Source organism: Bactrocera tryoni, chromosome 5 (genome assembly GCF_016617805.1).
Source record: "Bactrocera tryoni isolate S06 chromosome 5, CSIRO_BtryS06_freeze2, whole genome shotgun sequence".
Taxonomy (NCBI): domain Eukaryota; kingdom Metazoa; phylum Arthropoda; class Insecta; order Diptera; family Tephritidae; genus Bactrocera; species Bactrocera tryoni.
The window spans coordinates 54,826,156-54,853,804 of NC_052503.1; the positions used below are offsets into that span (position 1 = coordinate 54,826,156).

Consider the following 27,649-nt stretch of genomic DNA (forward strand, 5'->3'; position numbering starts at 1 on the left):
TTTTGATATTTTGACAGTCTTAACACTCAACTCAAATTCCTAAATCTTAATGGTATTTCAGCATTCATAGTTTTTGTTCAAAAGAAACTCGGTATAAAATCCTTTCTGCGCTCTCATCACTCTAAGATAGTCACTAGCCCGACTGTAATGTTTCCGAAATGAAGAGCCAATATATTGCTTTATTCGTGAAATACCGTTCCTTTAAAATAGCTCTACACTCACACATGTTTATTTTTACTACGCACATTATAAATTTAAGAGCAACAGCAATTTTCCACCAAATTGCTGCAATTTAAGCCGACGTGCGACTCAGTAACTCAACACATCTATTTCATTATTTTATAATTGGACTAATAAGTCCGCAATTGCGTTTCGAAATACGAATAAAGATATTAACTACCCCACTTAATGGTAAAAACTCTCCTACATGAGGACGAGTAAACGGACAGCGCTATAAAATGAATCGAACACTCAACTTGGCGGCAATTTACGACACAACCGTGGCATGCAGCAGAACACGGTTTTGAGAAAGAAGGAAAATTCAAAGGCTTAGGCAAGAAGAGTACAAGCTATGACTCCACACTTTATAGTACTAATTTGCCACATATTTCTGGTGGTCATTTCAAGCGGCGCTGGGCCAAGCGGTTTAGCAGGTGCCGAGCAACTAGGCAATTCAACACCGAAAGAGCCTACTTGGGGAGGTTACGATGCTCAAATTTTCATGGAATATTTTCGTTGGTATGGTGTACACAACATAATGTTGATTGTCTGTCCGCAGGATGTAGGTAAGGAAGTAATATGTTGCAAGGATGCAGCGGAAGGTAAAATGGAGGGGTACGATAATCCTCCCCATAAACCAATAGTAGAAGCTATAAACTCGGCAGCAAAAAATATAAAATGAAATGACCAATATTTTCAACAACATAAACCAACTGCGCCTTTCAATTCTCCTCTCATTGCAGGCACCAGCGAAAAGCATCATAAATTGAAATCGCTACTGCGCCAATTTATCGCCCATGGCTTTTCCACACGCGTATTCAATGGCCAAGACTACGATGACAACGAAAGCACTCGCAGTGCGGTGCAAGCGCAAGCTGAAGCCGAGACATTCAACACGACTCACACCTCAACGGCAGATTCAACAAGCGCCGTACCTGCAATGAACCGCGCCACGTTCGGTCCACCGCGCACATTCCGTAGCGATAACAACACGCGTCGCCCATTGCGTCTGCAGCTGCCAGCACTCACCTATAAATCAGGTATACTGTTGTTGCAATTCGCCAGCGCCTGTTCACTTAACGTGCTACGCTGGGCCGCTGCCGCCGAGCACAACTATTTCACCACAAATCGCTTTTGGTTGCTTTTCATCGATGAGCCGACACATATTTCACTACTCGACGATGAGGACATATTTCTGCCGCCGGATGGCGAGGTGCGTGTCATGTTGTGGCAGCCAGGCGCGCAATTTTTCACATTGGTGGATGTGTATAAGGTAGCCGCAGACAAGCCTTTGCGACGCACCTCGGTGGGTGGTCGGGAATTGCGGGACGCAGAGGATATGTTGCAAGCGCTAGGTAAATTCGGTTCGGCCATTTCTTATCGTCAAAATTTGGAAGGTATCACTTTCAAGACGGGACTTGTGATCGCCTTTCCTGATTTGTTTACGAATATAGAGGATTTGTCGCTACGGCATATCGACACTATTTCAAAAGTAAATAATAGGCTGACACTTGAGTTGGCGAACAAATTAAATTTACGGTAAGTTCTTGCAATTCCTCCAATTAATAGTTGAGGTAGATGTCATGCTGGGGAGTGTTGAGTTTTTCACTATTAATTTTCTCTAAAAATTGTTATACTTAGTTTAGTAAACGTTAGGTTTGAAACCCTATGAGGGGCTCACTTGAAGATTTGTTATATTATATGGCGCAAATGCAGCAGAAGATATCCTCCGGGGGCGAATTGGACTCAATGCCAGCACGAGTCAGAGGATACGTAGCAACACTGCTGCGAGGCGTTGCTCCAATGACGACAAGTTTATACTAAGACTTACCGATCTAAACGGGGTTAGATCTCCGAAATAACAATCCTTGGCCGGAGAAAATCCAAATCAGTTCCTGTGTTGTTGGTTAGTTGGTTGGTTGAAAAAGGCAGGCGAGCGAGCGTGTAGACCGCAGGCGGCCGCAATTAGGCCATCACTAAGCCCATTGTGCTCCGAAGTGCTCACTAAGTAAAACTTATCCAGCAGCACAGTGGATTTAGTAAATACATTTCTTCCTCCCAGTGGCCCATTGTTTTTTATGTTTGAACTTTGGAAACCGTGGAAAATATCCCGTCTCAACCGGCTAAAGGCTTGTCATTCACAAAGGTACTATTCTGACATCTCATCTTCCTACGCGCAAGTTTTAAACTCCACCCAATCCACTTTACCACACAACATTTCTAGTCCGGAAAATAAGAATACCTTTTCTTAAATTCTTATCCCTTATAGTCAACCGATGGCCCACTTCAACCCGGTATTCTGTGCCTATTTAAAAAAAGCAGTGGATTTATGACAATTCTCTCTTCACTTTCTATAAATAGCTCTGTAGCGCAAAGATGTGTACGCAGTTTAAGGCCTGTCGCCATGTAATGAAAAAACTTTGCAGAGCGTCCTACTATTTACATAAATAAGAAAAAACATAATTAATATTTCTATTCTTTTTTCTGAAAGCTTCAACACGCATCAAGTGGACAACTATGGCTGGCATAAACCAAACGGCTCGTTCGATGGACTAATGGGACGTTTTCAACGTTACGAACTGGACTTCGCTCAAATGGCCATTTTCATGCGTCTCGATCGCATCGCCATAGTGGATTTTGTAGCTGAAACATATCGGATACGCGCTGGCATAATGTTTCGCCAACCGCCACTATCGGCCGTGGCCAACATCTTTGCCATGCCCTTTGCCAGTGATGTCTGGATTGCTATACTACTGCTGATGATTTTCACTATAGGTATATTCATAGTGGAGCTAGTATATTCGCCACATTTGCACGAGATGGATATATTGGATTGTGTGGTCTTCGTTTGGGGTGCGATGTGTCAGCAGGGTTTCTATGCTAACCTACTCAATCGCTCCGCTCGCGTCATCATTTTCACGACATTTGTTTCGACACTTTTCTTGTATACGTCATTTTCGGCGAATATAGTGGCGTTGCTGCAGAGTCCTTCGGAGGCCATACAAACTTTAAGTGATTTAACGCAGTCCCCGTTAGAGGTTGGTGTACAAGATACACAATACAATAAAATATACTTCAATGTAAGTGAAAGCGATTTAAGTGTTAAAATGTGTTTGTAACTAACAGTTATGCGGCTTTAGGAGTCCACCGATCCCGTTACCAATCATTTGTATCATAAGAAAATTGCACCGAAAGGTGAAAATATTTTCATGCGTTCCGAAGTAGGCATGGAGAAGATGCGCACGGGCCTTTTCGCTTACCAAGTGGAATTGCAAGCCGGATATCAGATCATAAGCAACACCTTTAGCGAGCCAGAAAAGTGTGGACTCAAAGAGCTGGAACCATTTCAGTTGCCGATGATTGCAGTTCCAACCCGAAAGAATTTCCCGTACAAAGAACTCTTTCGTAGACAGTGAGTGCTTCTTGTTTAGTTTACTTATTTTATTTGTCTTCTTCTTCTTCTTTTTCTTAACTTAATTGTAGATTGCGTTGGCAACGTGAAGTTGGCTTGATGAACCGCGAAGAGCTGAAATGGTTTCCGCAGAAACCGAAATGTGAGGGTGGTATGGGTGGTTTTGTTTCGATCGGCATCACTGAATGTCGCTACGCTTTGGGCATTTTCGGTTTCGGATTGCTACTGAGTGCTTTCAGCTTCATTCTGGAATTGGTCGTTAATTATATGTGGAATTTAGCAAAGAAAATACATCGAAACAAGAAACAGAGGGAGGGAAGCAGTGCAGCTGATGGGTATCAAGGTAATTTTGTACATTAGGTCCTTGGTAATTTATTGTATTATTTCAAAAGTTGTGGCTATTGCGAAGAAGATTAAATGTATTTATTGAAAACCTGCAAGGCTAAGAATGTTAAATAAATACGTGTTCCTTGTTTTGATTAAAAGAGTACATATTTACACATCTTTTTTTTTGGAGTTAATTGAAGAAATAAGATATAATTTATGGTCCTACAATTTGTATACTCTGGCAACATGTTGCTACAGAGCATAACAGAGAGAACAGAGTTGTGTATATCACCTAAATCTTATCGAGAAAAATATAGTGTTATATACCATACATGTACATATATAAATGATCAGAATGACGTGACGAGTTGAATTTCGAGTGACTGTCTGTCTTTCCGTCCGGCCGTGCAAACTGGTACACAAGAGGACTAGTTCGGAAATGAACGTAATCAAACCGTGAATGTGAAATTAACTGCTCACCGAAGTGTTCTCCCAACAAATCCATTGAATGATGCAATGTGTGGGAAGTGGCGCCGTCTTCTTGAAACCAAATATCGCTGAGATCACGAGCTTCAATTTCGGGCATCGATTAGTTGAAAGCTGTTCTTGAATGAAAGTGGTCTCGTCGCTAAGCAAAATTTGACTTGAAAACGTCTGATCTTCTTGGAACTTTTCAAGAGCCCATAGAGCGAAGCGATGCGGCTGAGGAAGGTTGACAGTTCTTGCACAAGCTGTGTTTTTTCAGCTTTCAATTTAAAGTCTCGACGTAAAAGCGCCGAGTCGTCCATACGTCAGTCCAAGTTGCTGCGAACAGCGCCTTCGAAATCGATCTTCAGTAGTCGAAGTCGATTAAGAATCGATTCTTGACATTCGTAAAATCGATTATTTTACGAGAAAACTCAATTTTCCAGTAGAATCGGAATCGAGTTTACCATCCCTACTGGCAGCCATCGCGTGCACATATAATAACCTCCGCACAATAGCCACCACAAAAAAAATGATTTTTTTTCCATGTAATTTATATGGAAAACAGAAAATTTGAAAGAGGCACCTCTTAATATTAATATTAAGAGCTCATCTTTTGAGTGACTTTTTTTCACACATTTCGAAAGTCTTGAGCCTGTTTTTCAGTTGAAAAAAAAGGTTGTCTTAAAATGGCACACCCTAATATGTACATATATAATATGAGCGAAATCGGACTACAACTAGGATGATTATTTCAAAATAAGCAATTCCAAATTAATTCTGCCTTAAATTTGTGTTATTTTAATTAAATTAAAACCATTCCATTAAGAATAGTATTCGCGTAATTTTCGTTGACGTGATAAAAAAATACATTAATAAAACTAAGTTGGTACATGACTTTCAATATAAGTTAATAAGATACCACATTTGATTGCTATCCATTCATGATTTCGTCAAACAATGAAGCTGATCCCTGAAACCTTAAGGTGAAATGAAATGTTCGGTTGCACCTGAACTTAACCCTTCCTTTATTGTTTTTGTCCGGAAAGTAATAGGACTGATTTCTTTCGCCGCCACTGTACTTCGGAGCGAGCGAGCACCGACTGGATCGGCAGAGGGCGTTCCTAGCTAATGAACGAGCGGCTGGTCAGTTGTCTCCGAGCACCTGGAGAGTCAGGATAAACATTTTCGCGCGACGTGTTTCTGTGAGTGGTCCAAGCCGAAAATGCTGCGTTCGTTAGAGTAGAGGTACGCGATTAAATTCTGTGTGAAACTCGGTAAATCTGCGGCCGAGACGTTTGATATGATCAAGCAGGCTTACCCAAATCTTGCTTTAGCAAGAAGTGATGTGTTTCGGTGGCACCAGGCGTTTTTGGAGGGCCGGGAAGAGATAGATGATGAAGACCATGCAGGGAATTTTGACAACTTCGACAAACACCAACAATGTGACTCGTGTGCGCAAAGTTTTGAACTCAGACCGTCGACTAAGAATTCGTTTAATTGCCCAGAAGTTAAATTTATCAAAATCTGCGGTTCATGACATTGTGACGGAGCAATTGAACATGCGCAAGGTGGGCGGGGAATGGAAGTGTGCCAAGAAAAAATGAAAATGAACACCAATTTTTTAAATAACGTAATCACAGGTGACGAGTCATGGATTTTTTAGTATGATCCCGAGACAAAGAGGCAACCTTCCGAGCATTTTGAGTTTTTAAAGAATTGTAACGATTGGTTCAATAATATTTTTTTAATCGACTCAGTCCTATTACTTTCCGGACAAACTCTGTAAGAAGTAAGGACATGAATATGTAGTTTGTTCCTTATTTAAATTTAGAGCTTGACTCTTAAGTTCCCATAATATCAAAACGTCACTACACGCCTAAAAAATTATAACATCTTCAAATCGAAGTACCCATATGACCGATTCACTTCATACTTCATAGGGTCTCTGACGTTTCCTTTTGGCTATTACAAATTTGAGGGCAAACCTAAAATACACTGTTCAAAAAACCGCTCGGGGGAGACCCTTTTTGAGTCAATTAAATACATTAAACGTGAAAAGCTACGCGGATGGAGGCAAAAGAAATTACTTAGAGGGTAACGACATAGATTTTGAAGAATAAATTAAGTATTTTAAAATTATGAACAAAGTCTTACTATCTTTTGCTCACAGTAGTACCCTGTTCAGGGTATAAATATATATAATGAGTTGTCAAAAAAGTCTTGCGGTATTTTTTTTTTTTTTTTTTTTGTTTTATTGAAATTGAAATGAATTTTTGATGACTCATGCCCAGCTCTTGACCGATGCTACGGCTGGTACTATGCCGGTCTCTTTCGACCAATTCAGCGATTTTATCGCAATTTTCGACGACAGAACGGAAACGTTGAAGCCATCGTTGTGCGGTGGAAATGGAGACTGTATCGGGTCCATAAATTGCAGAAATTTTATTGGCGGCTCTATATGCATTTTTGCCTTTATCATAGTAGTACTGTAAAATATGCCGTATTTTCTCTTTATTTTGCTCCATGTTTGCGACGCTATAACTCACGAACAACTTAAAAGAAACGACAATCAATCAAACACGTGTTAGCGCGTGAAATGAGCTTTCCAAAAAGGACTAGAACTACGCGCTTTCAGCGCCAACTAGCGAAAATACCGCAAAACTTTTTTGACAACCTATTATATGTATATAAATGATCAGTATGTTGAGCTGAGTCGATTTAGCCATGTCCGTCTGTTTATCTGTCCGTCTGTATATATACGAATTAGTCCCTCAGTTTTTAAGATACCGTTTTGAAATTTTGTAAACGTCATTTTCTCTTCAAGAATGATCGGAATCAAATGCTTGCATGGAAAACTTCCTCATTTGACGATATATCTTCACGAAATTTGGTATGAGTTATTGTTCATAGAAATAATTTAATATCCCAAGAAATTGTTCAGATCGGATTACTATAGCATATAGCTTCCATACAAACTGGACACATAGTTACTAAATAAATGCACCTGTGAAGGGTATATTAGATACAAATATATCTAAAATCGATCGATAATATCTAGGGCAACAAACGCTATTCCCCGTACCTCCTGATATTTTAGAAACTATCAAGCCAATTTATGAAGAAGTCTGTAATTTACTCTCAAGAAGCTTAACCCAAAAATGATAGTAAAAATTTCTTAACACGGTGGACTTTTTTTGTTGTATCTATTTACTAAAATGACAACTCAAACACCCCACAGATCTCTTAGCAAATTTGACACAACTTTTCCTTCTGATTTTGTAGTTAGTCAGCCTATTTTACAAAATTTTTCATAATTTTATGGAACGTTTCCACGATTCACTTTCCAGAACAGTCATAACTTTTATAATATCTTTCAAAAATTGCTGAATCAAATATTCCATCTTTCAAGTTTTTCATATTAAGTTCTACGAATGTCACTAAAACAATCCATAATTTGACAAATTTTTTGTTATTCCTGAGTTCGGAATTTCTCCGCGTTTATTTTTAGAAAATAATTTTGATGTAGATGCTTCACCCTCTTATTCACATCCCTTGATAGGCTTTTCTGATATCTGGGTATTTGGTGACATTATTTTGTCTGAATAGTCCATGGATATTAATTTTCAAATGAAAGGGAGATTTTCATTGAGTAAAACAGGACATTTTGTGGAGTCGGGATTTTTCGCACATTTTCGGTACGGAGCTTGAGTGGAAATCAAATGATGTTTGTATGCTTGAAAAAAGTGAGCAGAACCTTCATCATGACTGGGAAAATAAATTTTATTGCTAACAGGCCGACTAATGATAAAATTAAATATATATATTAATCATAAAAATAAGAGCAAATTCAATACTTTCATGAAGAAATTTGTAATCTGGTGATCTGAAAATATCAAAATTTGCCAGCATATCAAGGGCAACAAATTGTATTTCTTATGATTTATAGAGGTATGTAATCGTAAGTATAAATATGTTAGCAAACTCTCAACGCGTTGAACCGGTCGCTTACAACAGCTGCTAACTACCATCTCTCGAACGATCCACATTGTTAATTTTCAAATAACTCGAAAAATATTTTTTCTGGGAAGAAAATGCAAAAAAAAACCTTTTATTTGAAAGTTCTGCCTACCGCTAACCCTTTTGTTATTTTTTTCTAAAAATTTAAGTTTTAATATTTTTTATATTATTTAATTTTTTACCTTCCAAGTTTTATTAATTCGGCCGATTAATATTTCGTTGTTATATTATTTAATTTTTAAAATAAATAATGAAAAATTATTGCAAAAAGATTGTGGTCCAACCATATTGGCCGGGCTGGTAGTGGCATTTCACTCCGGTACGCTATCCCACTACTGCCTACCACGGGAACTCTTGGCTGCTGGTTTTCACCCCTGGCCCGGTTCATCCCTCCTTAGCCAACCTGAATGCCAAGGACTCCTCCATGGCACCCATATTGATGGCAAGCTTAGTGCGGACGTTCCGTCAACATGAACTGGTCCATCACACAGAACTCCCGGCCTCAGGCCATTCCACAACCCGACCTCACAGAAGCGTGATTACAGAAGATGCCAACCTTCCAGTCGAAATATTAGTATCAGTAGCGAAATAACCAACTTGTACATTATTTTTGTTGTTACATTTATCTACCTACCCACTTAATATGCAGAGCGCGTTAGTTGAAGTAACTTATCGCTGTCACCCAAGAGAGTTGTCACAGCGAGTGACTAAAGTCAAATGAATAAATTTCTTAAAATAATTACAAAATAAAATTATGTTATATTATTTCCACGTTTTAAGAAATAAAATTTATAAATAAATAGAAAATATATCGCTTCTGGATTCGAACTCAGTTAATTTGTTTACGATTTGGCTAAAATTATTTTTAAAATTAAAATTTTTCGTAGATATTAAAAAAAAATAAATAAATTATATAATAAATTTATTAAGTTATTAAAGTATACTATTCTTGAGAGCTAAAATTAAACATAACTGAGCTGAGAATCGAACCACGGAACTTTGATCCACTTAATTCAGTAGCATGATGTCAGGGGTAAAAAATTTAATCGAGCAACACTGCAGAGCTTCTTTGTTAGTAAAAGTTGACAGTAGATGTCGCAAAGCAATTTCGGTGCATCTTCCAGCGTATTAAAGCAGTAAAATATTCCTAAAAACTTAACCACTTCACTTAAATATTTTTGTGAATATTCAACAAAACTGTTTTGAATTGTTAGTGTAAGCTTTAATATTTAAAATTGTAATCATCGCTTTGCTCGGAAGTACAATCGCTTGGAGAGCGCCACCTACCGTGCACACCAGGCGTTTCAGACATTCATTCAGCATATGTAGGCAATAAAAGTGCCGTTATGATGACTGGAAGGTTGGCATCTTCTGTAATCACGCTTCTGTGAGGTCGGGTTGTGGAATGGCCTGAGGCCGGGAGTTCTGTGTGGTGGACCAGTTCATGTTGACGGAACGTCCGCACTAAGCTTGCCATCAATATGGGTGCCATGGAGGAGTCCTTGGCATTCAGGTTGGCTAAGGAGGGATGAACCGGGCCAGGGGTGAAAACCAGCAGCCAAGAGTTCCCGTGGTAGGCAGTAGTGGGATAGCGTACCGGAGTGAAATGCCACTACCAGCCCGGCCAATACGGTTGGACCACAATCTTTTGCAGAATATTTTTTAATTAATTTGGTAGAATTAGAAATTATTTTGGGTGTTTGCTTCTTAATTTTTACCCTAAAATCCGCTAACTTAGCTGTCAGTAAGCTTGTTTAAATACTTTTCGAAAATTCCCACTAAAGAGGGTTATCGATTTTAATACAAAAAAACATTGATACTGAAATCAGATAATACATATTTTATGAATTAATTATTTTACATTAATAACAATAGTTTAATTTTTAAATTCGTACACTTTATTTACCAAATATTCTCTATACTTTTGGTGTAATATTTATATTGTTGACAGATAAATATTTAAAAAATTTTAACAGTGGTTTTTAATTGGCCACTCTACTTGGCGCAGTTGGCGGATATTATTTGCCGGTAAAATGCGACACTGCACCTCCAATATGGAAGGAAATACTACAGGTGACAATGCAGATTTCGGCGGTTAGACGCGTTCTAAAACAGGAAGACGATTTTTCTTTGAGCGAATTGAAATGGATCCTTTGGACGTGGAACTGCGTAATCTGCACGGTGAAGTTTCGCCCGAAAGCAATATAAATAAATCATTCGACATAAATGGAAACACTGACGATATCGATAAAGCGTTAATCCAGTACGTAACTACCGGTAGTAGGTTACTTTTTGTGGAGCGCGAGGAGACCTGGAACGAGTTCCATGCAACGAATTTATATAACACCGAAGAATTCAGTGAATATACCAGAGAACAACTGTATGATCATTTCCAACGAAAAGTTTTACCGAATATCAATACTTACGAATTGACGCCAATACAAAAACAAATGTTGAAATTATTGGATTTACATCCAGAATACGAACGGATACCCACTGGCTATACACGCATGTCCGCCGATCGACGGATTGGCTTTAATCGATTACCAAAAGAAGGCGACGATTTTTTATTGGTCAAACAACCGCATCAATTGCGCCAGCTGGTAAGTAGAACATCAAATTTTTAGACCTTATGCTATTTTATATTTATTTGAATAGTTGAACAAGTTTCCCGACACCGACACAGAATTTGATGGGAATAAAGAATTCGATTTAACGAAGCCAGCAGACGAGCCAACTCACACCCTACTGTTGCGTTGTCCTTATGAGCGTCAGGGTACCGGTTACGATTTCAAGTTTACAAAAGAAAATGCTGCACTACTGTCAGCTGCCCTGTCCAATGACTTTGAATTATCCGGACGAACATTGCTGGAACCAAAAGAACTGCACAAGCGTTTGCGAGAGGCAAAGCGGAACTTTGAGCAACACGCACGTATGCCCGAAAACTGTGTAGAAGCAGATAAATTAGTCGAAAAAGTTAAAAAGCTTAAGACTTTGCGTGAAGCTGTAGTGGATGTAGTGGCCAATAGATTTTAATATATCAAACCCTTCATACCATACTTCGGATTAGATAAACCATTGAGAATTCGAATAAAATGAATTTATATTGTGAACGTTTAATGTATATTGTAGTAGTTCTAGTTCTAGCATACTCTATATTGAAAAAGGAGAACGTTTACACCGGTATAGATAATTGTTTGACAACAGCATTCAGCACTTCTGGTGTCTTGAAGCACCAATTCTTAATGTGTTTGCTAACCTGACACCAGGCCTCACCATGTTTCGGTTCTGCAGCTATGCAGCGCTCCAACACCTCTTTCTGTTGCTCTTCCGTGCCATGCAGTAGTTCAAACTTGTAGAAGTACGCCCAGGCATCACCAAGATCGGGATCGATTTTAACCTTAAAAGAAAGAGAACAAATATTTAAATATTGAAATTATTATCTAAAATGGTTCCATAACTTACCGTACGGTTAAACCAGTCACGGCACTTCGTAAATTTATGTTCCGACCAGAACAACTTTGAGACAGCCAATAGCACATGTGGATCGTGTTCGCATTTTTTGAGTGCATCGACCGATTTCGTCTTTCGCTGCGGCTTGGATTCCATAAAAATTGCTTCCGCCCACAATTCTCCCGCATTTGGACATTCCTGCAGAGCACGAGCCATCATTGTGCTCGCGATTTCATTGAGACCGGCGCGAAGTTCAATACGTATTGCTTCTAACCACAGTGCTGCAGTCTTAGGGTTACGTAAGCGGCCTCGTTCTAATATTGAACGCGCTTTGGTTAGCGTGCCCTTTCGTTCTTCTAGTGTAGCCGATAGCACCCATAGCGGTATGGATGTTGGACATTTTTTAATGCCTTGATTGTAAGTCTCCGCAGCTTCATCCAAATGATTCTGTTGTTCTTCGATTTGTCCTTTCATCATCCATAGCTTCGGAAAGTCGGGGAATACCTTTACGGCTTCATCAAGTAAACGCAAAGCATCTTCCAAATTATCTAGAGCCCATTCCAAGCGGGCAGATTTCATCATAACACGCGGAGTTGGTGCTGATGACCGCGCCTTAGCTAACAGACGTCGTGCACGTTCGTATTCCTCATTCTCCGACTCCAATTTGACAGCAGCCAACCAAATGTCTTCGGAATTCGGATTTGCTTGAAAAGCTAGAGACAATATGCGTCGAGCCGCTGGTACATCTCCAGCAAGCCACTTGGATTTGGCACCCATTAACCAAAGTACCTCCGATTTTGGACAGTGAGCCACGGCGCGCTGAAGTAAAGCCTCCAACGATTCGCGGGTGCCATGATTCTTCTCGAAGTAAGCAGCGCGTAACCAAATACTCTTCTTTGAGGGAAACACTTGTAGAGCATGCGCGTAGACAGCGCGAGCACACTCGAAAGCATTTTCCTTCGCACACTGTATATAAAGAGAGAAAAGCAAATAGGTTATGCTCGGCAAGTTGCTTGTAAAACTATTGATACTTACAAATTCAGCGTCGTCAATCCAAGTTTGCTTACGATCCTCCTCCTCAACGCCTATACCAATAACAGCTTTTACGATGGCCTGGCAACAGTGCACAGCACCAGACTTTTCCGCCTCAATGGCTTCCTGGAACCAATGTTCACGGTTGATCTCAACGCCATTAGCGGCAAGCGAAGCCAAGGAACGGTCGATGATTTTCTCAACCATGTGTATATTACCGTTAGCTTCCTCAAGTTTAGCGGCCGTAGTCCAGATTTGTCGATCGGTTGGTATATTTTCACGTGCTTTGTTCAATACTTTACGGGCATTTTCGTAGGTTTCTAAACGTGCCAAGGCTAACCACAGCTCCACGCTGGTGTTGCAACATTCCACAGCACGTGACAAAAGAATACGCGCATCATCGGGATTTTCCAACTCTACAGCGGCCTTCCAAAGACGTACCGAGTTGGGAATATGTTCGAGTGCTTTGCGAAAAACGCGCCTTTTTGCTTTTGTCTCCGTTTCCAAATCGGCAGCTTTGATCCAAATTCGCACCGAGGTAGGAATGTGTCGTGCAGCTTGTGCAATTACCGCTTTAGCCGTGTCTGGTGGCTGCAAACGTGCTGCTTCCAACCATAAATCTTCTGATTGTGGATTAATTTCACAGCCACGCATAATCAGATTTCTGGCCATTTGCACTTTACCAGTGACTTCTTCTAAACGAGCCGAGGCTATCCAAGCGGGAGGATGATTGGGATTGGTTTCGCGCACACTTTTCAGCAGCAAACGTGCTTTCTTGATGTCATTTATGTCGCCACCGTAAGTTGGTATCATACTCTGCAAGTCAGTAAGATAACCTTTGGGGTCGACAACAGTTTGTCCCGTCACAGAGTCTGACACTTGTGACAGCTTAACATTCATTAACGTATTACGTGCCTGACCGATCTTGCGTAAATCTAAATCACCGGTTGGAGTAAGCATACCGGGTGTGGCTACACCAGGTACCATCGATGCTAAGCCTGAGGAGGGATCGATTGTCGACTGTGCTTCGCCGCCGAGATTACGTGATAGCACACTATCCGGAAGTGGCGTAAACTTTTCTGCACGTGGATTGCGCTGTTTGCGATTACGACTATCGCCCACTTCGGGTATGGTTGACCACTCTTCAGCGGTGACATTAGCTAAAGAACGTTTCAAATCCGAAAACTGTTGTTGAATTTTTGGCCTGAAAAATAATTTACATTAGTGAAACAAATTTCATTAAAAAAACGAATTCTTACTTACCTCTCTTGACGATAACGCTCTAAATCTTCGCGCATACGTCGGTCTCTATATTCTTTACGCTTCTCGTCCATACGTTTATCTATTGAGTCGTATATTTGATCGGCCTCTTCATCATCTTTGTCGTACGGATCTTTGGAGAACAACGAACCACTATAGCCGCTAAATTCATCGTAATTGGAATCGTTCAAGTCTTCATCTTCCTCCTCCTCTTCTTCTTTCTTTTTACGTTTTGCAGCCGGTGGTGCGTGTCGATCATCTGAGACATCGTTAGCATCGCGAGCAGGACCAATGTCAGAACGTGTGGTGAAACCAGTAGCACTTTTAAAATAGAAAGAAAGGAATAAAATTTCATTATTGTTTGGAATTAATTGTTTTTAAATCAACTTACCCTCTGCCAACACCAGCGACGTAGCCAAGCGGAGCCGGCACGCCAAGAAAATGTTTCTTGTTGCGATTCGCGATTACCGCTGCTGTTATATTCGACATTATCTTTAACTTACAGTTTCGACTTATATAGATTTATATATACACTAATATATGTAGTTTTAGAGGAAAACTATCAAACCGATTTTGTAATTATTTATGCTTTGTATACGTTTGCTGAACACTCATCTCTTTTGCGAACTGTCATCAACAGCTGTTGTCTGTCACTAAACGGCAGTACCATCTAACGGGAACAAAACGCATTCATGAAGTAGGGCGCCCTCTAGGTGTGAATTTCTATGGGCAATAATATCCGAACGTAAGTACCGTTATATTTATATTAAAATGTTGAAAAGGTTTTGCAATTTACAAAGAAGAAAGATCTATCAACAGGCGATCCTTCCTCACTGCTCTCAGAATCTGATGAAGCCAAGTTCTTTTCTACACTTTCACAACCTATACTACTTATTCATCTCTCTCATTAGATGCATCTGTATTCAGAATTGTACAAATCTGCACTTGTTTGGGTTTCAGCAGCATCCGTAGCGCATGGCTTTGGAAGAATAAATCATCATATAAACAGACGACCTCGAGAATTGCTTTCAATCTTGTTTTTTCCTGAATGCTTTTCACTAGAAGACTTGATTACTCTTTCCTTTATCATAACTTTAAAAATAAACCTCGATATATTCTTAAAATTATGACTGTAAGGATCTGTTGATAAATCACAGATATTAGCCGTGAAAGCCTTCCGTAAAAAAGTCCGTTTATCGAAGGTATGACTCTGAGAGCTATGTATTTACGACTAAAATTATCTTATCGTTTACCGTTGTAAACCAATTTTTTCAGTAATATTATTATACTTTGTAAGGGTCCCTTTCTACCGCAACCAAATATTTACAGCTTCACTACCAGTGAGTTTTTTACTAAAACTCTTTACTAAAAATTAATAAATTACTTTCAAAACCGAATATTTTTTATATTCATTTAATCAAGTTCTAGCTCTTTAGCTAACTGTTGCGTGCGTTCCTTTAGCGCCTCTTGCATATCGGGTTCCAATCTCATAATTTCTACAGCTTCTTTCAGTAGCTCCATTGCTTCGGTGAGCTTTTCTTGAACATTTGCTTTGGTCAGCAAGCCTCTCTCAAATTCGCGTTTTGCTTGCACCACTAACGCTTCCTGCAGATCGAGCAAGAGGTTACCGCGGAATATGCTCCAACCACCGTCGAGTATTTCCGCCACTTCCAGGAGCTCCTGGCATAGTTCAACTTTTCGCTTTACAGCCGCATCATTCATTTCTAAGGATAGAGTTTATGAGGTGAGTTTATTTAACAAGTTCAACAGTGAAATGGACTAACCGTGCATTTGGAATCCGGGCGCATTTCCGTACAGTTGAGTGAGTGCGTATTTGACTTGCAACACATGCGTATTTTTCTCGTGCAATGTGTCGCGATAACGGTGTAGGAACTCTTCAAAGGCGCGTGGTGACATTTTGTTTAATGATTCGATCTCCTTCAGCATGGCGCCGTTGCCCCAATTAATCTGTTTGGCAGGTATTTCGTGTGGGCAGAGCTGACACCTCCACAAAGCGCCATTGTCCAGCGGGTCGGTGGATATTATCTGCAATGAATATTTATATGTAATTCGCTGGATTGACAATTTAAAGCAACAACTAACCTTGCCGACTTTGCATCGACTGCATAAGATGGCGCCCGCGAATGTGCCCAACTCTTCGGGGTCCTTGCAGCGCGCACAAGTGCACTCGAAGCACTTCGCCTGCGAGAGATGTTGCCGACGCATGAGCGTAGACTTTAGCGGTTGCGTATAGGAGGTCGCAATAATTTCGCCCTTCGCGATCTTCTGCTTCGCTATGAAAAGAATCTGCATTTGATCGTCGAAGGTGTGGCGCGCATTCGAAACACAATCGTGCGAGATCATCGCCGCGTTTGTATAGATCGCGCGCAGTTTCTGCCCTGCTGCCGCTTGACGCACCTCAAAAGTGTTAGTGTCCAAGCGCGCGGCGACACGTAAGACCTCGTCATCACTCCACTCGCTGAAACCCATGATCGTCTTGATAAACGTTAACAAATTCGCGCTGAGTATCCTATAGAGCGGCGTATTCATGCGCTCATTGAGATGATCTTCCAGCTGGGCGAAACGCGCGAAGGCTTCGGGATTTTTATTGCGCAGCAAAATACACCGCAGCGGTAGAATGACACAGTAGGCAGACTCCTTTTTACCTGTCCCTTCTTTAGTAGGATCAAAATCGATCTTGGCCTTGAATTTGCGCGCCGACATCAGCTCGCATTCGTCAATGTGATGGGAGGAATTTTCACACTGCGGTCCGCACAAGGGCCATGAGCAGCGGCTGCATTTGTAGAAATTCTTTTGTGGCGGTACTGGATTAGGCAATGAGCGGTGACAACCCAAACATGTGGGCGCACTAGCCACCTTGGGCCCATAGATGAAAGGCTTCTCACGTAAGAAAATCTCACCTTTTTTAATGTCACGCGTGGCCCGTAAATGACGACCCAGAATATCGTTTGTGGCGATCTAAAAAATAAAATGAATTGCGGCGTTATTATTATTTTTTATTTTAAATTTCTCGAGAAGGTTTTTAAAGGATTAATAAAAAAAAAGCATTAACAAATCGGTACAAAAAAACAGCATAATCTTTAAAATTTATTCTAATTGGACAAACCCTACTACAGCTTAGAATTCGCTCCGGTCGTCTAGGTCACCATTCATGACTACCCAGTGTAGTTTCTGATATTTGTCAGAAAAAAGAAACAATTAAGAAAAACAATTATATGTAACTCTGATATCATAGGTCACCATTTAGCTAAGAAGTCTAAAAAAGTGATTTTTACTTTTTCTTCCCAACTTTGTTATGTAGTTGTCATAGCCCCTTTGAGCCTGTTGGATTACTTTTATACATACTACTATGTGCCAAAAATAGTAAAACTTTGAAATTCTTTAATTCTGTGTCGCCCCCTTCAAAGTAATCCCCCTTGGCCCAGTACACTTGGGCAAACTTTTTTTCGAATTCTCGAAAGATTTGTTAAAGTCAATTTCCAGTATAGTCTTCAATGCGCGTAGCTATTCACGTTTAATGTCTTAAATTGACTCAGAACGGTTACTTTGGAGCGGTCGTTTAAGTTTCCTGAATGGCCAAAAATCACACAGAGTTAAATCACCCAAATACGGAGGTTGTGGCACGATATTGGTTGAAGACTTCGCGAGAAACTCACAAAGAATCAATGCACTATGCGATGGGCCAATAATTCCCACTGCTTTTTACGAATAGGTTCGCCCAAACGACGCATAACTTGTTGACCGTTTGGCCGGTCGGAAGGACTGTCAACATAACCATGATTTTTGACATACTTTGACTTGGTTGTTTTTTGCTTCGGCTCTCTTTTGCCACGATGTTCGGCCAATTGATCGTATGTTTCCGGGTCGTAAGCATAGATCTAAGACTCATCGCCAGTAATAATACGTTTCATGACATCCTGGTAGGGGGATAGCATTGTTTCACAGACGTTAACGCCACGCTGTTTTTGGAAAAAGTCTAGTAATTTTAGAAGCAATCGTCCTTTCACTTTTCTTAGGCCCAAATGATCTTTTAAAATGGATCTTTCCGATATTCCAACGATGCTAGTAAGATCTTTGACTGTTAATTTTCGATCCCAAGCACCAATTCCTTTATTTTATTGACGTGTTAATCATCAGTTGATGTTAATGGCCGTCATGAACGTGGCTCATCGGCAACGCATTTAATAATTTGTACCAATCAGAATCACTTGCTCGCGACAAACAATTTTCACCCAAGGCCTTTTCCAAAATTCTCAACGTTTTGGCACCAGAAATTGAGTTTGTACACAGAATTTATTGGAACTTCTTTGCTGAATAATTTCGCTCATCGTTAAAAACGCCGCTTGCAATTTATGTACCTCAGAAAGCCAACCGTATACTAAACAATAATGATTATTTTGATGTGACATTTGGCTCGATGTCTCTGATGAATCGGTTTTCACGCGAAATTTAAAGAAAAAGTTTTATTCCCGGTTTCACAGTCCAATCTTATGTAAGTTGCGGGTAAGATGAAACAGAAAAATAATGTTTTACAGTTCATACTTAAGTTATGCTTAAGTACTGAAATTGGGAGGCTTAAGCAGGGCTTAAGTAACATTTGATTTTTGTTTTGAATTGTTTTGAATTTTCAGTTATTTGTCAAAAGAAGAATAATAAGAAATAATTTTTTGTGAAAACATATGGAATCGGATTGGGACTTCCACCAGTTCCAATAGGTGCTCCGACTCGCTAGAGGTGAAATTCGGGGTTCTTTTGTTGTTTTCATGTATTTTCGATACAACTTTCATCGAAAATTTATGTATTGTCTGTTATAGTTTAAATATTTGAAACATATTTTTATGGATGACATTTGTAAAACATATGTATGTATGAATGTTGCCCATAACGTTGCCATACATATAAATCATAATAAAATAATAAGTAAACATTAAGTATGTGATATCAACGTAACCTACTCTCTTTGCAAACCAATCTCTTTCCATGATACAAGTTGATAATATCCTTAACACATATAGTTGCAAAACCATGTCTGTATTATAATATGGTACAACAGCAATATGTAAGTATGTATGTACATGTGAATTTTCGTTTTCCCCTGAATTGCGCGCGATTCTTTTCGCGGACACCTGTTGCCTCATTTTCTTCGTTTGTAAACAAAGTTGCGGTAAATATTTACAGCAAAGCTTTTTCTTTTTCTCTATGCTCAGTTGCTTCGCTATTTTTATCTATTTTCTCTGTGCTTCGCTCATTATCTTTTTATGTTGCATCAACATGGGGCATCAATGACCACCTGCAAATTGTCTGGCCCTAGGTTAATCACCTCCTTTGCAACAACGAAATTTGTCTGCGTGCCAAAAAATCTAAATTAAAACAATTTGAAAAAAAACTTTACATATTTGCTACGGACAAAATTTATTGCCAATCTCTTGTTGCATACGGGAAGCACGGTTTGCTGGGTTTACTATTAAGGTGTTGCACTATTATAGAGCGTCGAAAAATCGCCAAATTTCAGTTGGGGCTAATGTAAAATAAAGTCTTCAAACTTGATGTTTTGGAAATTTCAGAGCGGTGTAGACCCTTAGCGAGGTTCAAGGAATGGTTCCTGTCACGGAAATCACTGAGCTCCCATTTTTAATTTTGAAGCATAGGTCGAAAAGCCTCTTGAATCACCAAGCGTTTGGAGCCTATCACAAATCTGTTCAGGCGACAAATATCCAACTCACCCGGTTCTTCGAAGGTATGACATCCAACAGCAACTCAATCTAGCAAAAACTGACTAATTGAGAAGAAAATATTCAGATATTCCCATCTCGCCTTTCTCTGGTCAACTTTTGCAACTGGCCTCTATCAAAATTTTCGTCCCACTACATATTTTTCAAAAGGATAGTCTCGGATTAAAACCGCCAAAAGTTCGATACTGGCTGGAGCAAGTAGTTTAATGAATTTCTTGTGTATGACTATGGGCCAGCGGGATCTCGCTGCCTCGCACGTGTGCTCGTAGTTGACAGTGCTCACCCAGCTCCCGCGAAGCCCTGGCGAGTTTTGTATGGCTATACCGTAGGAGTACTCATTCCGAATTTGATTCCATTCAAACGAGAGTAGCGATGACTACCGTAGTGGTTAGCGTAATCTCATATCACTCCGCGGAACTTGCCTTTCATCTGAGCCTCCAACCAAGTTAAAAAAAAAATGGTTTTGTGTATAAACAGCGATCTTCGAAGCGTACGAAGTAAGCGAAACGAACTTTCAATTGTAAGTCCGCCATTAATCAGGCGACCAGAGCAAAAGACTTTCAAAAGCAATCTGATTGAGAAGACCCGTACATATGCTGATGTTGCTATGTTAACCAAACTTGCAAGATTTTTTGTTTTGAAAGGCTTATATTTTAGTGAAATATTTCTGTGTAAATAATTTTCCGTCTAACACGAATCACTTTTGTTCACCTCATAACACTTGCACTCCGCCTTGTGCCCCTTCTTCCAATGTATGATCTGGTGCTCTTTGCCGCAATAGACCACATTTCGGCAGCCACCGCACTTCTGTGACGCCGCCACTCCACAAACTGCGCAATTTCCAGGATTAGTCATATCTTCACTGTCTTCTTTTTAGTTTCCGTTAGATTGGCGACTCCGATTTTATAAACAAAACGTTTTATGTTATTAATCAAATAATATTGCAGAACACACGCGACGATCGAGTGGAACTTTTGAAAATTTTCGGTTTGCGTAATCGCCAGTCATGCCACGACTGGTCGAACAAATAAATTTGAGAATCAACGGCAGCGCAGATCCGACCGAATTCAATAAATTTCGTCTGCACATACAAATCTGCATACTTAGCTGCCGAAATTTCCGCCCATTAGAATGAAAATGACCGAGGTAGGTATACCACATGCAATCTCACTGCAAAGCGCATCGGGGCGATTTGAGCGCTGTCATTTGAGGGCGACACGCGAAGTGCGCGCACATTTGATGCTGAGCGCGAGAATTGTTTAGCGTGCCAAGGCGCTGACGGCATAGCGTATAGGGAGACGTGTTGTACGTGACAACTTTTCGTTAACGTCGAATATATATTTGTGTATGGGTTTGTATTTGAATAAATCACATTCGTACGACAGGCCTCTTGTTGTTAGAACAGCGCTATTGTTTGTACTCCGTGTTCTTTTAGTACTTTATTTATAGATTTTCTCAGATCTTTCATTAGCTTCTTGGATGTTGTCTACGCGCTGAGCATCTTACGTATAAATATTTTGGTCAACAAGGGGGGCGTGTCGCTTGGTAAAAAACAACATATGCCGTATTAGCTCATTCGTATTCTTGTGAAACCGTAAACATAAAATAGACGGGTTGTCTGAAAAGTTTTGATATCTTAAACAAGGAAGTACATTGACTTTGGCAACACCGGTGCTATAATACCTTTCACAAGTGCATAAAATGGTATTTAAAAAAATTGTTTTTATTTTGATCGATCAGTTTGAGTGGCGGCTCTTCGCAGGTTGCCTTTTATATTCGGGATTTGGCAAGTCTAGTACTGCAAAACGGGAAACTCATAACTTTATCGTTAAGTTTGAAGTTTTTGATTTTACATCGGTGGTCACATTCAAACATTTTACTTTTGGGAGAGTATGTGTGTGGAGACTCAATGTCTCAGTGGTATTGTTTTTTTGCTGGTCCTCTACCTTTCTCGATTCAAGTGTAATTAGGACCACCACTAGTTCCCTTTAAATCGTTAAATCTAAAGCTTCTGTTTTAACTAACCATTATTTATATAATTCACTAGTATTGTAAAAAGAAATTAAATTAAAGCAACTGTCATCGACTAAACCACCCGCTTCAGTGCGGTTATCTTTAATTATTCTTCTTTTGCGCGTGTTCTTTCTATCCCGCATGTTTCTTCTGTTTGTGCGAACAAAGGTATACTCTACCAAGTGACTAATAACATAAAAGGGTAAAGCATAGCCCCCAGGGGCTACTGCATAACCTGAGGGAAAACAGGTTTGCCCTGCTTTCCTCTAGTCCACAATCAAAAAGGAAAAAAAGCCAAAATCTGTTGAAGAGTTTCCTGATTTCCCTCTTGTAAACATTACAAAGAACGACGATCCTAAGTTCATAATATTAAAATCGTGCTACAACAACAAGCCCTATCACGTTTTCATGTTTTTGGTACATAAAGCCCTAACGCCATAAGTAAAGATGTGAAAATCACAGAGATGAGGAACATGGAAATCTCTTGCTACTTGCAAAAATAAAAAATTGCCGAAAAATTCATCAACATCAAAACTCTCTCCGGCATCCTGCCAAATCGAAGCAAAATACCATGAGCAACTCAATAGTGTCAAAGGCACAATTTTTCGCTCCGTTCCTCAATCACGTCTCAGACAACGAAATTGTTGAAGGCTTAGAAGCATATGGTGTAACATCCATTTACAGATTTCAGAGAAAACTAAAAGGAGTTCTAACACCAACAGGTGCGTTACTTTTAACCTTTGAAAGCTAAACTTCCGAAAAAATAGATGTTGCATGGAGGAAAATTTCTGTTCGCCCATACTTCCTCAACCCAGTGTGTTGCAAATCTTTCCAAAAGCTTGGCCATACACTAAAGTATTGCAAAAATCTTCCATCATACGTTAATTGCAATTTCCCTCCTCACGAAGAAGAAAAATGCTCAAGATTAATGTGCGCAAATTGTTCTAGTGAACATCCCGCGTCCTCAATTATTTGCCCAAAATTCCAACAAGCGAAAGAAATATTAAAATAAAACGGTAGAAAAGTGCAGTATGCGCGAGGCGTTAGCAGCAAGAAATACAGGCGCAAGCTCCCTCCCCTCCTCTTCAATCACTCTCTGAAATTACTAAGCGACCTGCTCCCAAAGCAACCAACAACATCAATATACCCACTGTAAAAACTACAACAACAAACAATAATGCAAACATCATTCCCTATATCACCACCAATCGATACACCATCCACCTCTTCATTAAATTCAAATGCAATAAGCCTTACCGCTTTATACCCCCACCCCAAAGTACCAATACCAGTCTTCCACCACCTTTCTAAACTCTCAGCTCAGCGAAGCAATGCAATCCACCTTTAGCAAGCGCTAAGTTAAATGACATTGCGCAATTCGCTAATAGCTCCAAGTCTTAAACATTCTTCGCAGCTACGCGACTAGACAGCGCCATAGCATAGTTTACTCATAGTTGCCAAGACTAAATTTTCTCTCCCAATTTCACTTTTAGCTATTTATATTTCTCCCTTTTCTGTTTCTTGTCTTTACTGCTTTTCGGTATGCTGTCGATCATACAATGGAATATGAGACGGTTATGCCAACAGTTATCACGAACTAGAAACTCTTTTATCAATTCTTACACTCCATCCATGATCTTCCTTAATGAAACTCACATTCCACATAATCAACCTGCTCACTTGCGCCAAAATCCTACGTAGGCTATTTTACAAGCTCCGCACGTAACAACAAAAAACAAGGCGCTGCTATTTTAATAAGAAGAAGCATACCCCACAAAGTACTACCTCTTCGGTCTAATCTCTCAGTAGTTGCCATTGAAATTAATGCACCAACAAAACTAGCAGCAGCTTGATCCACATTCCACCCACACAAGATTTTGCTTCTTTTGATATTCTGCAATTGATAAACCAATTAGATAAACCACTTATTTTAGGAGGAGACATAAACGCCTGGAGTACATTATGGGGATCTACGAACACAAACTCAAGAGGCGAAAAAGTTGAAGATTCGCTACTTGCATCCAATATTATCTGTCTTAACGATGGATCCGCCACACATTTTTCCACCCACAACACCTTCTCCAACATTGATGTCAAGTTTTGCTCTACTAATATAGCGCCCCAATGCACATGGAACGTGCTAAATTCTTTGTTTGGCAGCGACCACTTCCCAATATTCATACAAACAAATCCGCGCAACAATCAATATACGAGTACATTTAAATTTACATCTTAATTCAAAACTGATGAGGCTGATTGGAAAAAGTTCAGACAAATATGCAACAATCTTTGTGAGACCACGCAAGTTTCCTCCAACTCGAACCAAGAGTCTGCTAAAATTTCGATAATCATACGTACCGCTTCTCACTTTTCCATCCCTCGAATGCTTCCCAACAAAAGTAGGAAAAATATTCCTTGGTGGAACGCTGACTTGTCCAGACTACGGCTCACCAAGCAGAATTTATGGTACGAATAGTATAGGCAAATGCGTTATTCCGACGTTCTGCCAAACATTATAAAAAGAAAAAGTTTGAAGAACTCACTGAGTCCATAAACCCTCGCACTAGCCCAAGGAAAATATGGGATGATATCAAAATGCTAACCGGATCTCCTAAACAGCCTCTATTTTCCTACATTCAAACACAAAGCGGTCCATTAACGGCTCCCGTAGATGGCCGCCAACCATTTTGGCTTCTTTCTATCCTCTCTTCTTCCGATGCAAGCTTCTCAGACACGTTCCCGCAACCTAAAATCTCAACGAATAAGTATTGAACCACCACCTATTTTGTACCGTTTATCGCCTCCCGCTAAGCAACTAGAGTCTGAAATTCTACTAACCGAACTCGAATTCGCCCTTTTGTCCGTTAAGGCAAAACCCTGGTCTTGACAAAATTACCTATCAATCATTCAAACTTGCCTATCCAGGCTAGCATCGTTTACTCAACCTCTATAATAATATATTTGAAGCGGATGCTATCATCCTCATGCCTGGAAAACTTCGTGTATAGTTCTATCCTGAAGCCCAATAAGCCAGAGCCTGATGTCAACAACTATAGGCCGATATCGCTCTTACCGCTGTTTGGGAAAACTTCTTGAAAAAGTTATATGTCCAACCCGAAGCTTATGTGGTATGGCAACAAAGAAACTCACCAAGCCCCAACTGGAAACCGCATACAGAAAGAACTCCCTTTCATCGATGCCCTTTTGCACCTAGATCACTTTATATCAAGCGCTCTTTCCTCTAAAGAAATATGGTGCTTATCGTTCTGAGACAATTAAGATATAGAGTGGAAACTAGGCCCTAAAAATCAAGAAATTTGTCAAGAACTTCCTCAGTCACAGGCAATGCAAAGTAAAATAAATGGTTTTCTATCCTCCATAGCTTCACTTGACAACGGAACCCCGCAAGGGTCTCATTATCCGCCTTCATTTTTTATAATAGCTTTCGAAGAGATTACTCAACTGACTTACAACCATCGCGGCATCACGGTGCCAGCTTTTATGCTGACGATGTAATTTTTGCTACCACAAAGGATGCAAGCCCTCACCAATACAGCCCATCTGTTTGAGAATATCTTATCCGAAATTTCGACATGGTCCCTATCATCAGGAACTACTATCTCTTACGAAGAATCAAAAACATTACACATTTGTAAAAAACGAACATGCTCAGGTTTACTAACCTATTCTAACAATATTAATATTAGTATGGAAAATGAACTTAAAATTTTAGGGCTAGTACTAGACTCTAAATATAGCTTTAAGGCCCATTGTAAGCATATTAACGCGACTAAATATAATCAAATATCTAACGTCGAAAAAAAGTTTAATTCATCCATTTACGCTTATCAACGTCACCAAGGCTCTAGTAATTTCCAAGATCGACTACTCTCTACCTATCTTCGGCAACTTCCCGGTTTCTACAGTGAAAATACTCTCCTCCCCTTACCATGTGGCCATGCGCAGAAGCACTAGAGCATTTCCAACAACACCACTAGAGAATCTCTTTGCTGAAACTGGCCTGCCAACTATAATAGACAGGACTATCGACTGCACCAGACGTTTACTACCAAAGCTTCTGTTCACGACCAACACTATTCTCGCCAAAGACGTCCTTTCACAATGCTCTCGAGAGAAACGGAAACCCTGAGGGTGCTTGTCAGCCATCGCGCGATGCGTTAACTTCGCCAGGCAACATGAGATTTACCTTCTTATAAATGTTCTCTTGGACCTGAAACTCGTCCACAATGGATGATAAAAAAATTCTTTCACTTGCTATTAAGACCCTGCAACTGGCTGAAGGATAAGAACTGAAGCGAAAAATACAGGCAACTCTTCGCTTCGGAGAAGTCAAAATACTCCAGTTACAGTTGGAACTTTATATACACAGAGCGGCTCAAAAGCAACAAACAGCTCAACATTCGCAGTTACAAATCTTCACACAATATGTTCTTCATTTACGGCCGAAGTCGTCGCTTTATTAGAAGCAGTTACTTATATGTAGAAAGAAGCTACACCAGGGGAAAGTATATCGTATGTACCGATAGCAAATCTTGCATCGAAGCCATAGAATCGTCGGAAAATACACACAAAATGAAATAGTCGCCATACGCAACAATCTTTTAGAAATATCAAACAAGCTGAAACTGATGTGGATCCCGGGCCGCACAGGGGATATCCGGTAATGAAAAAGCAGACGTAGCTGCGAAAATGCAGCAAATACACCAACCATAACTTTCGGTTATTTCACAAAACAAAGACATTATATCTGAGAGATTACACGCCTAAGGAAAAAAAAGCAGCAAAGATAATTGGAATGGATATATTCATCACTTTATTCTAAAATCAACCCGTTCAATTAAGCCGACCTACACTGTCGACATCTCCTTACGCGCCATCAGGCCCCTTTACCCGCTTACGACTGGGACACACCATAATTACACACGCTTATTTATTGCAACGTGCCCCTCATGGTAACTGCCCATTCTGCGACTTGAAAACGCAACGGTAGAACACATATTAATCGCAGCCCTATAACTGCAACAATTAGAACATGAGAAATTTTTTAATTCGGCCGATCCATTCCAGCTTCTGAATGAGCCCACCGCTAAAATGTTAATATGATTTATAATTTTCTTAAGGAAACAGATCTACTTCGACAGAATATAAAAGATTTATAGCTACTCCTAATTAATTCACTAACCCTACTTCCTAAGTACTAATCTATCCTTTCACTTCTGTTTTTAATATTACATTAAACAAACATATGTATGTAGCATAACAGACAGCCGAAGACCTCTGCTGCCAGTTGCTGCTAGATATTTATTTGTAGAATATTAAGCATTGTACAAATAATTTATAAAAATAAAAAACAAAAAAAAAATTAAAGCAAAATCTAATTCCCTCAATATTAAAGGCAAATAAAAACGTTGGTTTTTGTTTCATATATATATATATATGTATGCGTATACTTTCCTCGCATGTTTTGCTCGCTGGGAAGTCAGAAAGCAACTAGCAACTGGCTCACCGTTTCTACGGTTTAATAATTGTTGTAAAACACATGTACATATGTACATTCAAAGCTCGCTCAGAGAGTGCCCGCAGATTATGGTCTACTGATCATAGTTATCCATACTTCGAACGATATTTGTACATTAAGTACAGTAACTTAAAATATTCAAAAAAAAAATCACGC

The 27,649-nt window shown here is 39.8% G+C and overlaps 4 protein-coding genes across 4 annotated transcripts; 2 read left to right on the forward strand and 2 right to left on the reverse strand.

The window, feature by feature from the left end:
• The first annotated feature begins 571 nt into the window (after positions 1-571).
• Positions 572-4,121, forward strand: LOC120778042. Its single transcript, XM_040109717.1, has 5 exons — positions 572-785; positions 963-1,758; positions 2,711-3,299; positions 3,360-3,631; positions 3,703-4,121. Exons 1-5 carry the CDS (start codon positions 572-574, stop codon positions 3,989-3,991), a joined length of 2,160 nt encoding a protein of 719 aa, XP_039965651.1. The 3' UTR covers positions 3,992-4,121.
• A 6,333-nt stretch (positions 4,122-10,454) lies between these two features.
• On the forward strand, positions 10,455-11,550 carry LOC120777687. Its single transcript, XM_040109161.1, has 2 exons — positions 10,455-11,046; positions 11,102-11,550. Exons 1-2 carry the CDS (start codon positions 10,588-10,590, stop codon positions 11,477-11,479), a joined length of 837 nt encoding a protein of 278 aa, XP_039965095.1. The 5' UTR covers positions 10,455-10,587; the 3' UTR covers positions 11,480-11,550.
• Positions 11,529-14,811, reverse strand: LOC120777686 (pre-mRNA-processing factor 6). Its single transcript, XM_040109160.1, has 5 exons — positions 14,580-14,811; positions 14,192-14,509; positions 12,932-14,132; positions 11,909-12,862; positions 11,529-11,843 (listed from the first exon to the last, which is right to left on the reverse strand). Exons 1-5 carry the CDS (start codon positions 14,675-14,677, stop codon positions 11,619-11,621), a joined length of 2,796 nt encoding a protein of 931 aa, XP_039965094.1. The 5' UTR covers positions 14,678-14,811; the 3' UTR covers positions 11,529-11,618.
• Positions 14,812-15,430: 619 nt separating this feature from the next.
• Positions 15,431-21,054, reverse strand: LOC120779003 (SET domain-containing protein SmydA-8). The gene is made up of 4 exons (XM_040111107.1): positions 20,653-21,054; positions 16,292-17,167; positions 15,973-16,234; positions 15,431-15,912 (listed from the first exon to the last, which is right to left on the reverse strand). The coding sequence occupies exons 1-4, from the start codon at positions 20,794-20,796 to the stop codon at positions 15,602-15,604; spliced, it is 1,593 nt and encodes a 530-aa protein (XP_039967041.1). The 5' UTR covers positions 20,797-21,054; the 3' UTR covers positions 15,431-15,601.
• Between the last annotated feature and the right edge of the window lie 6,595 nt (positions 21,055-27,649).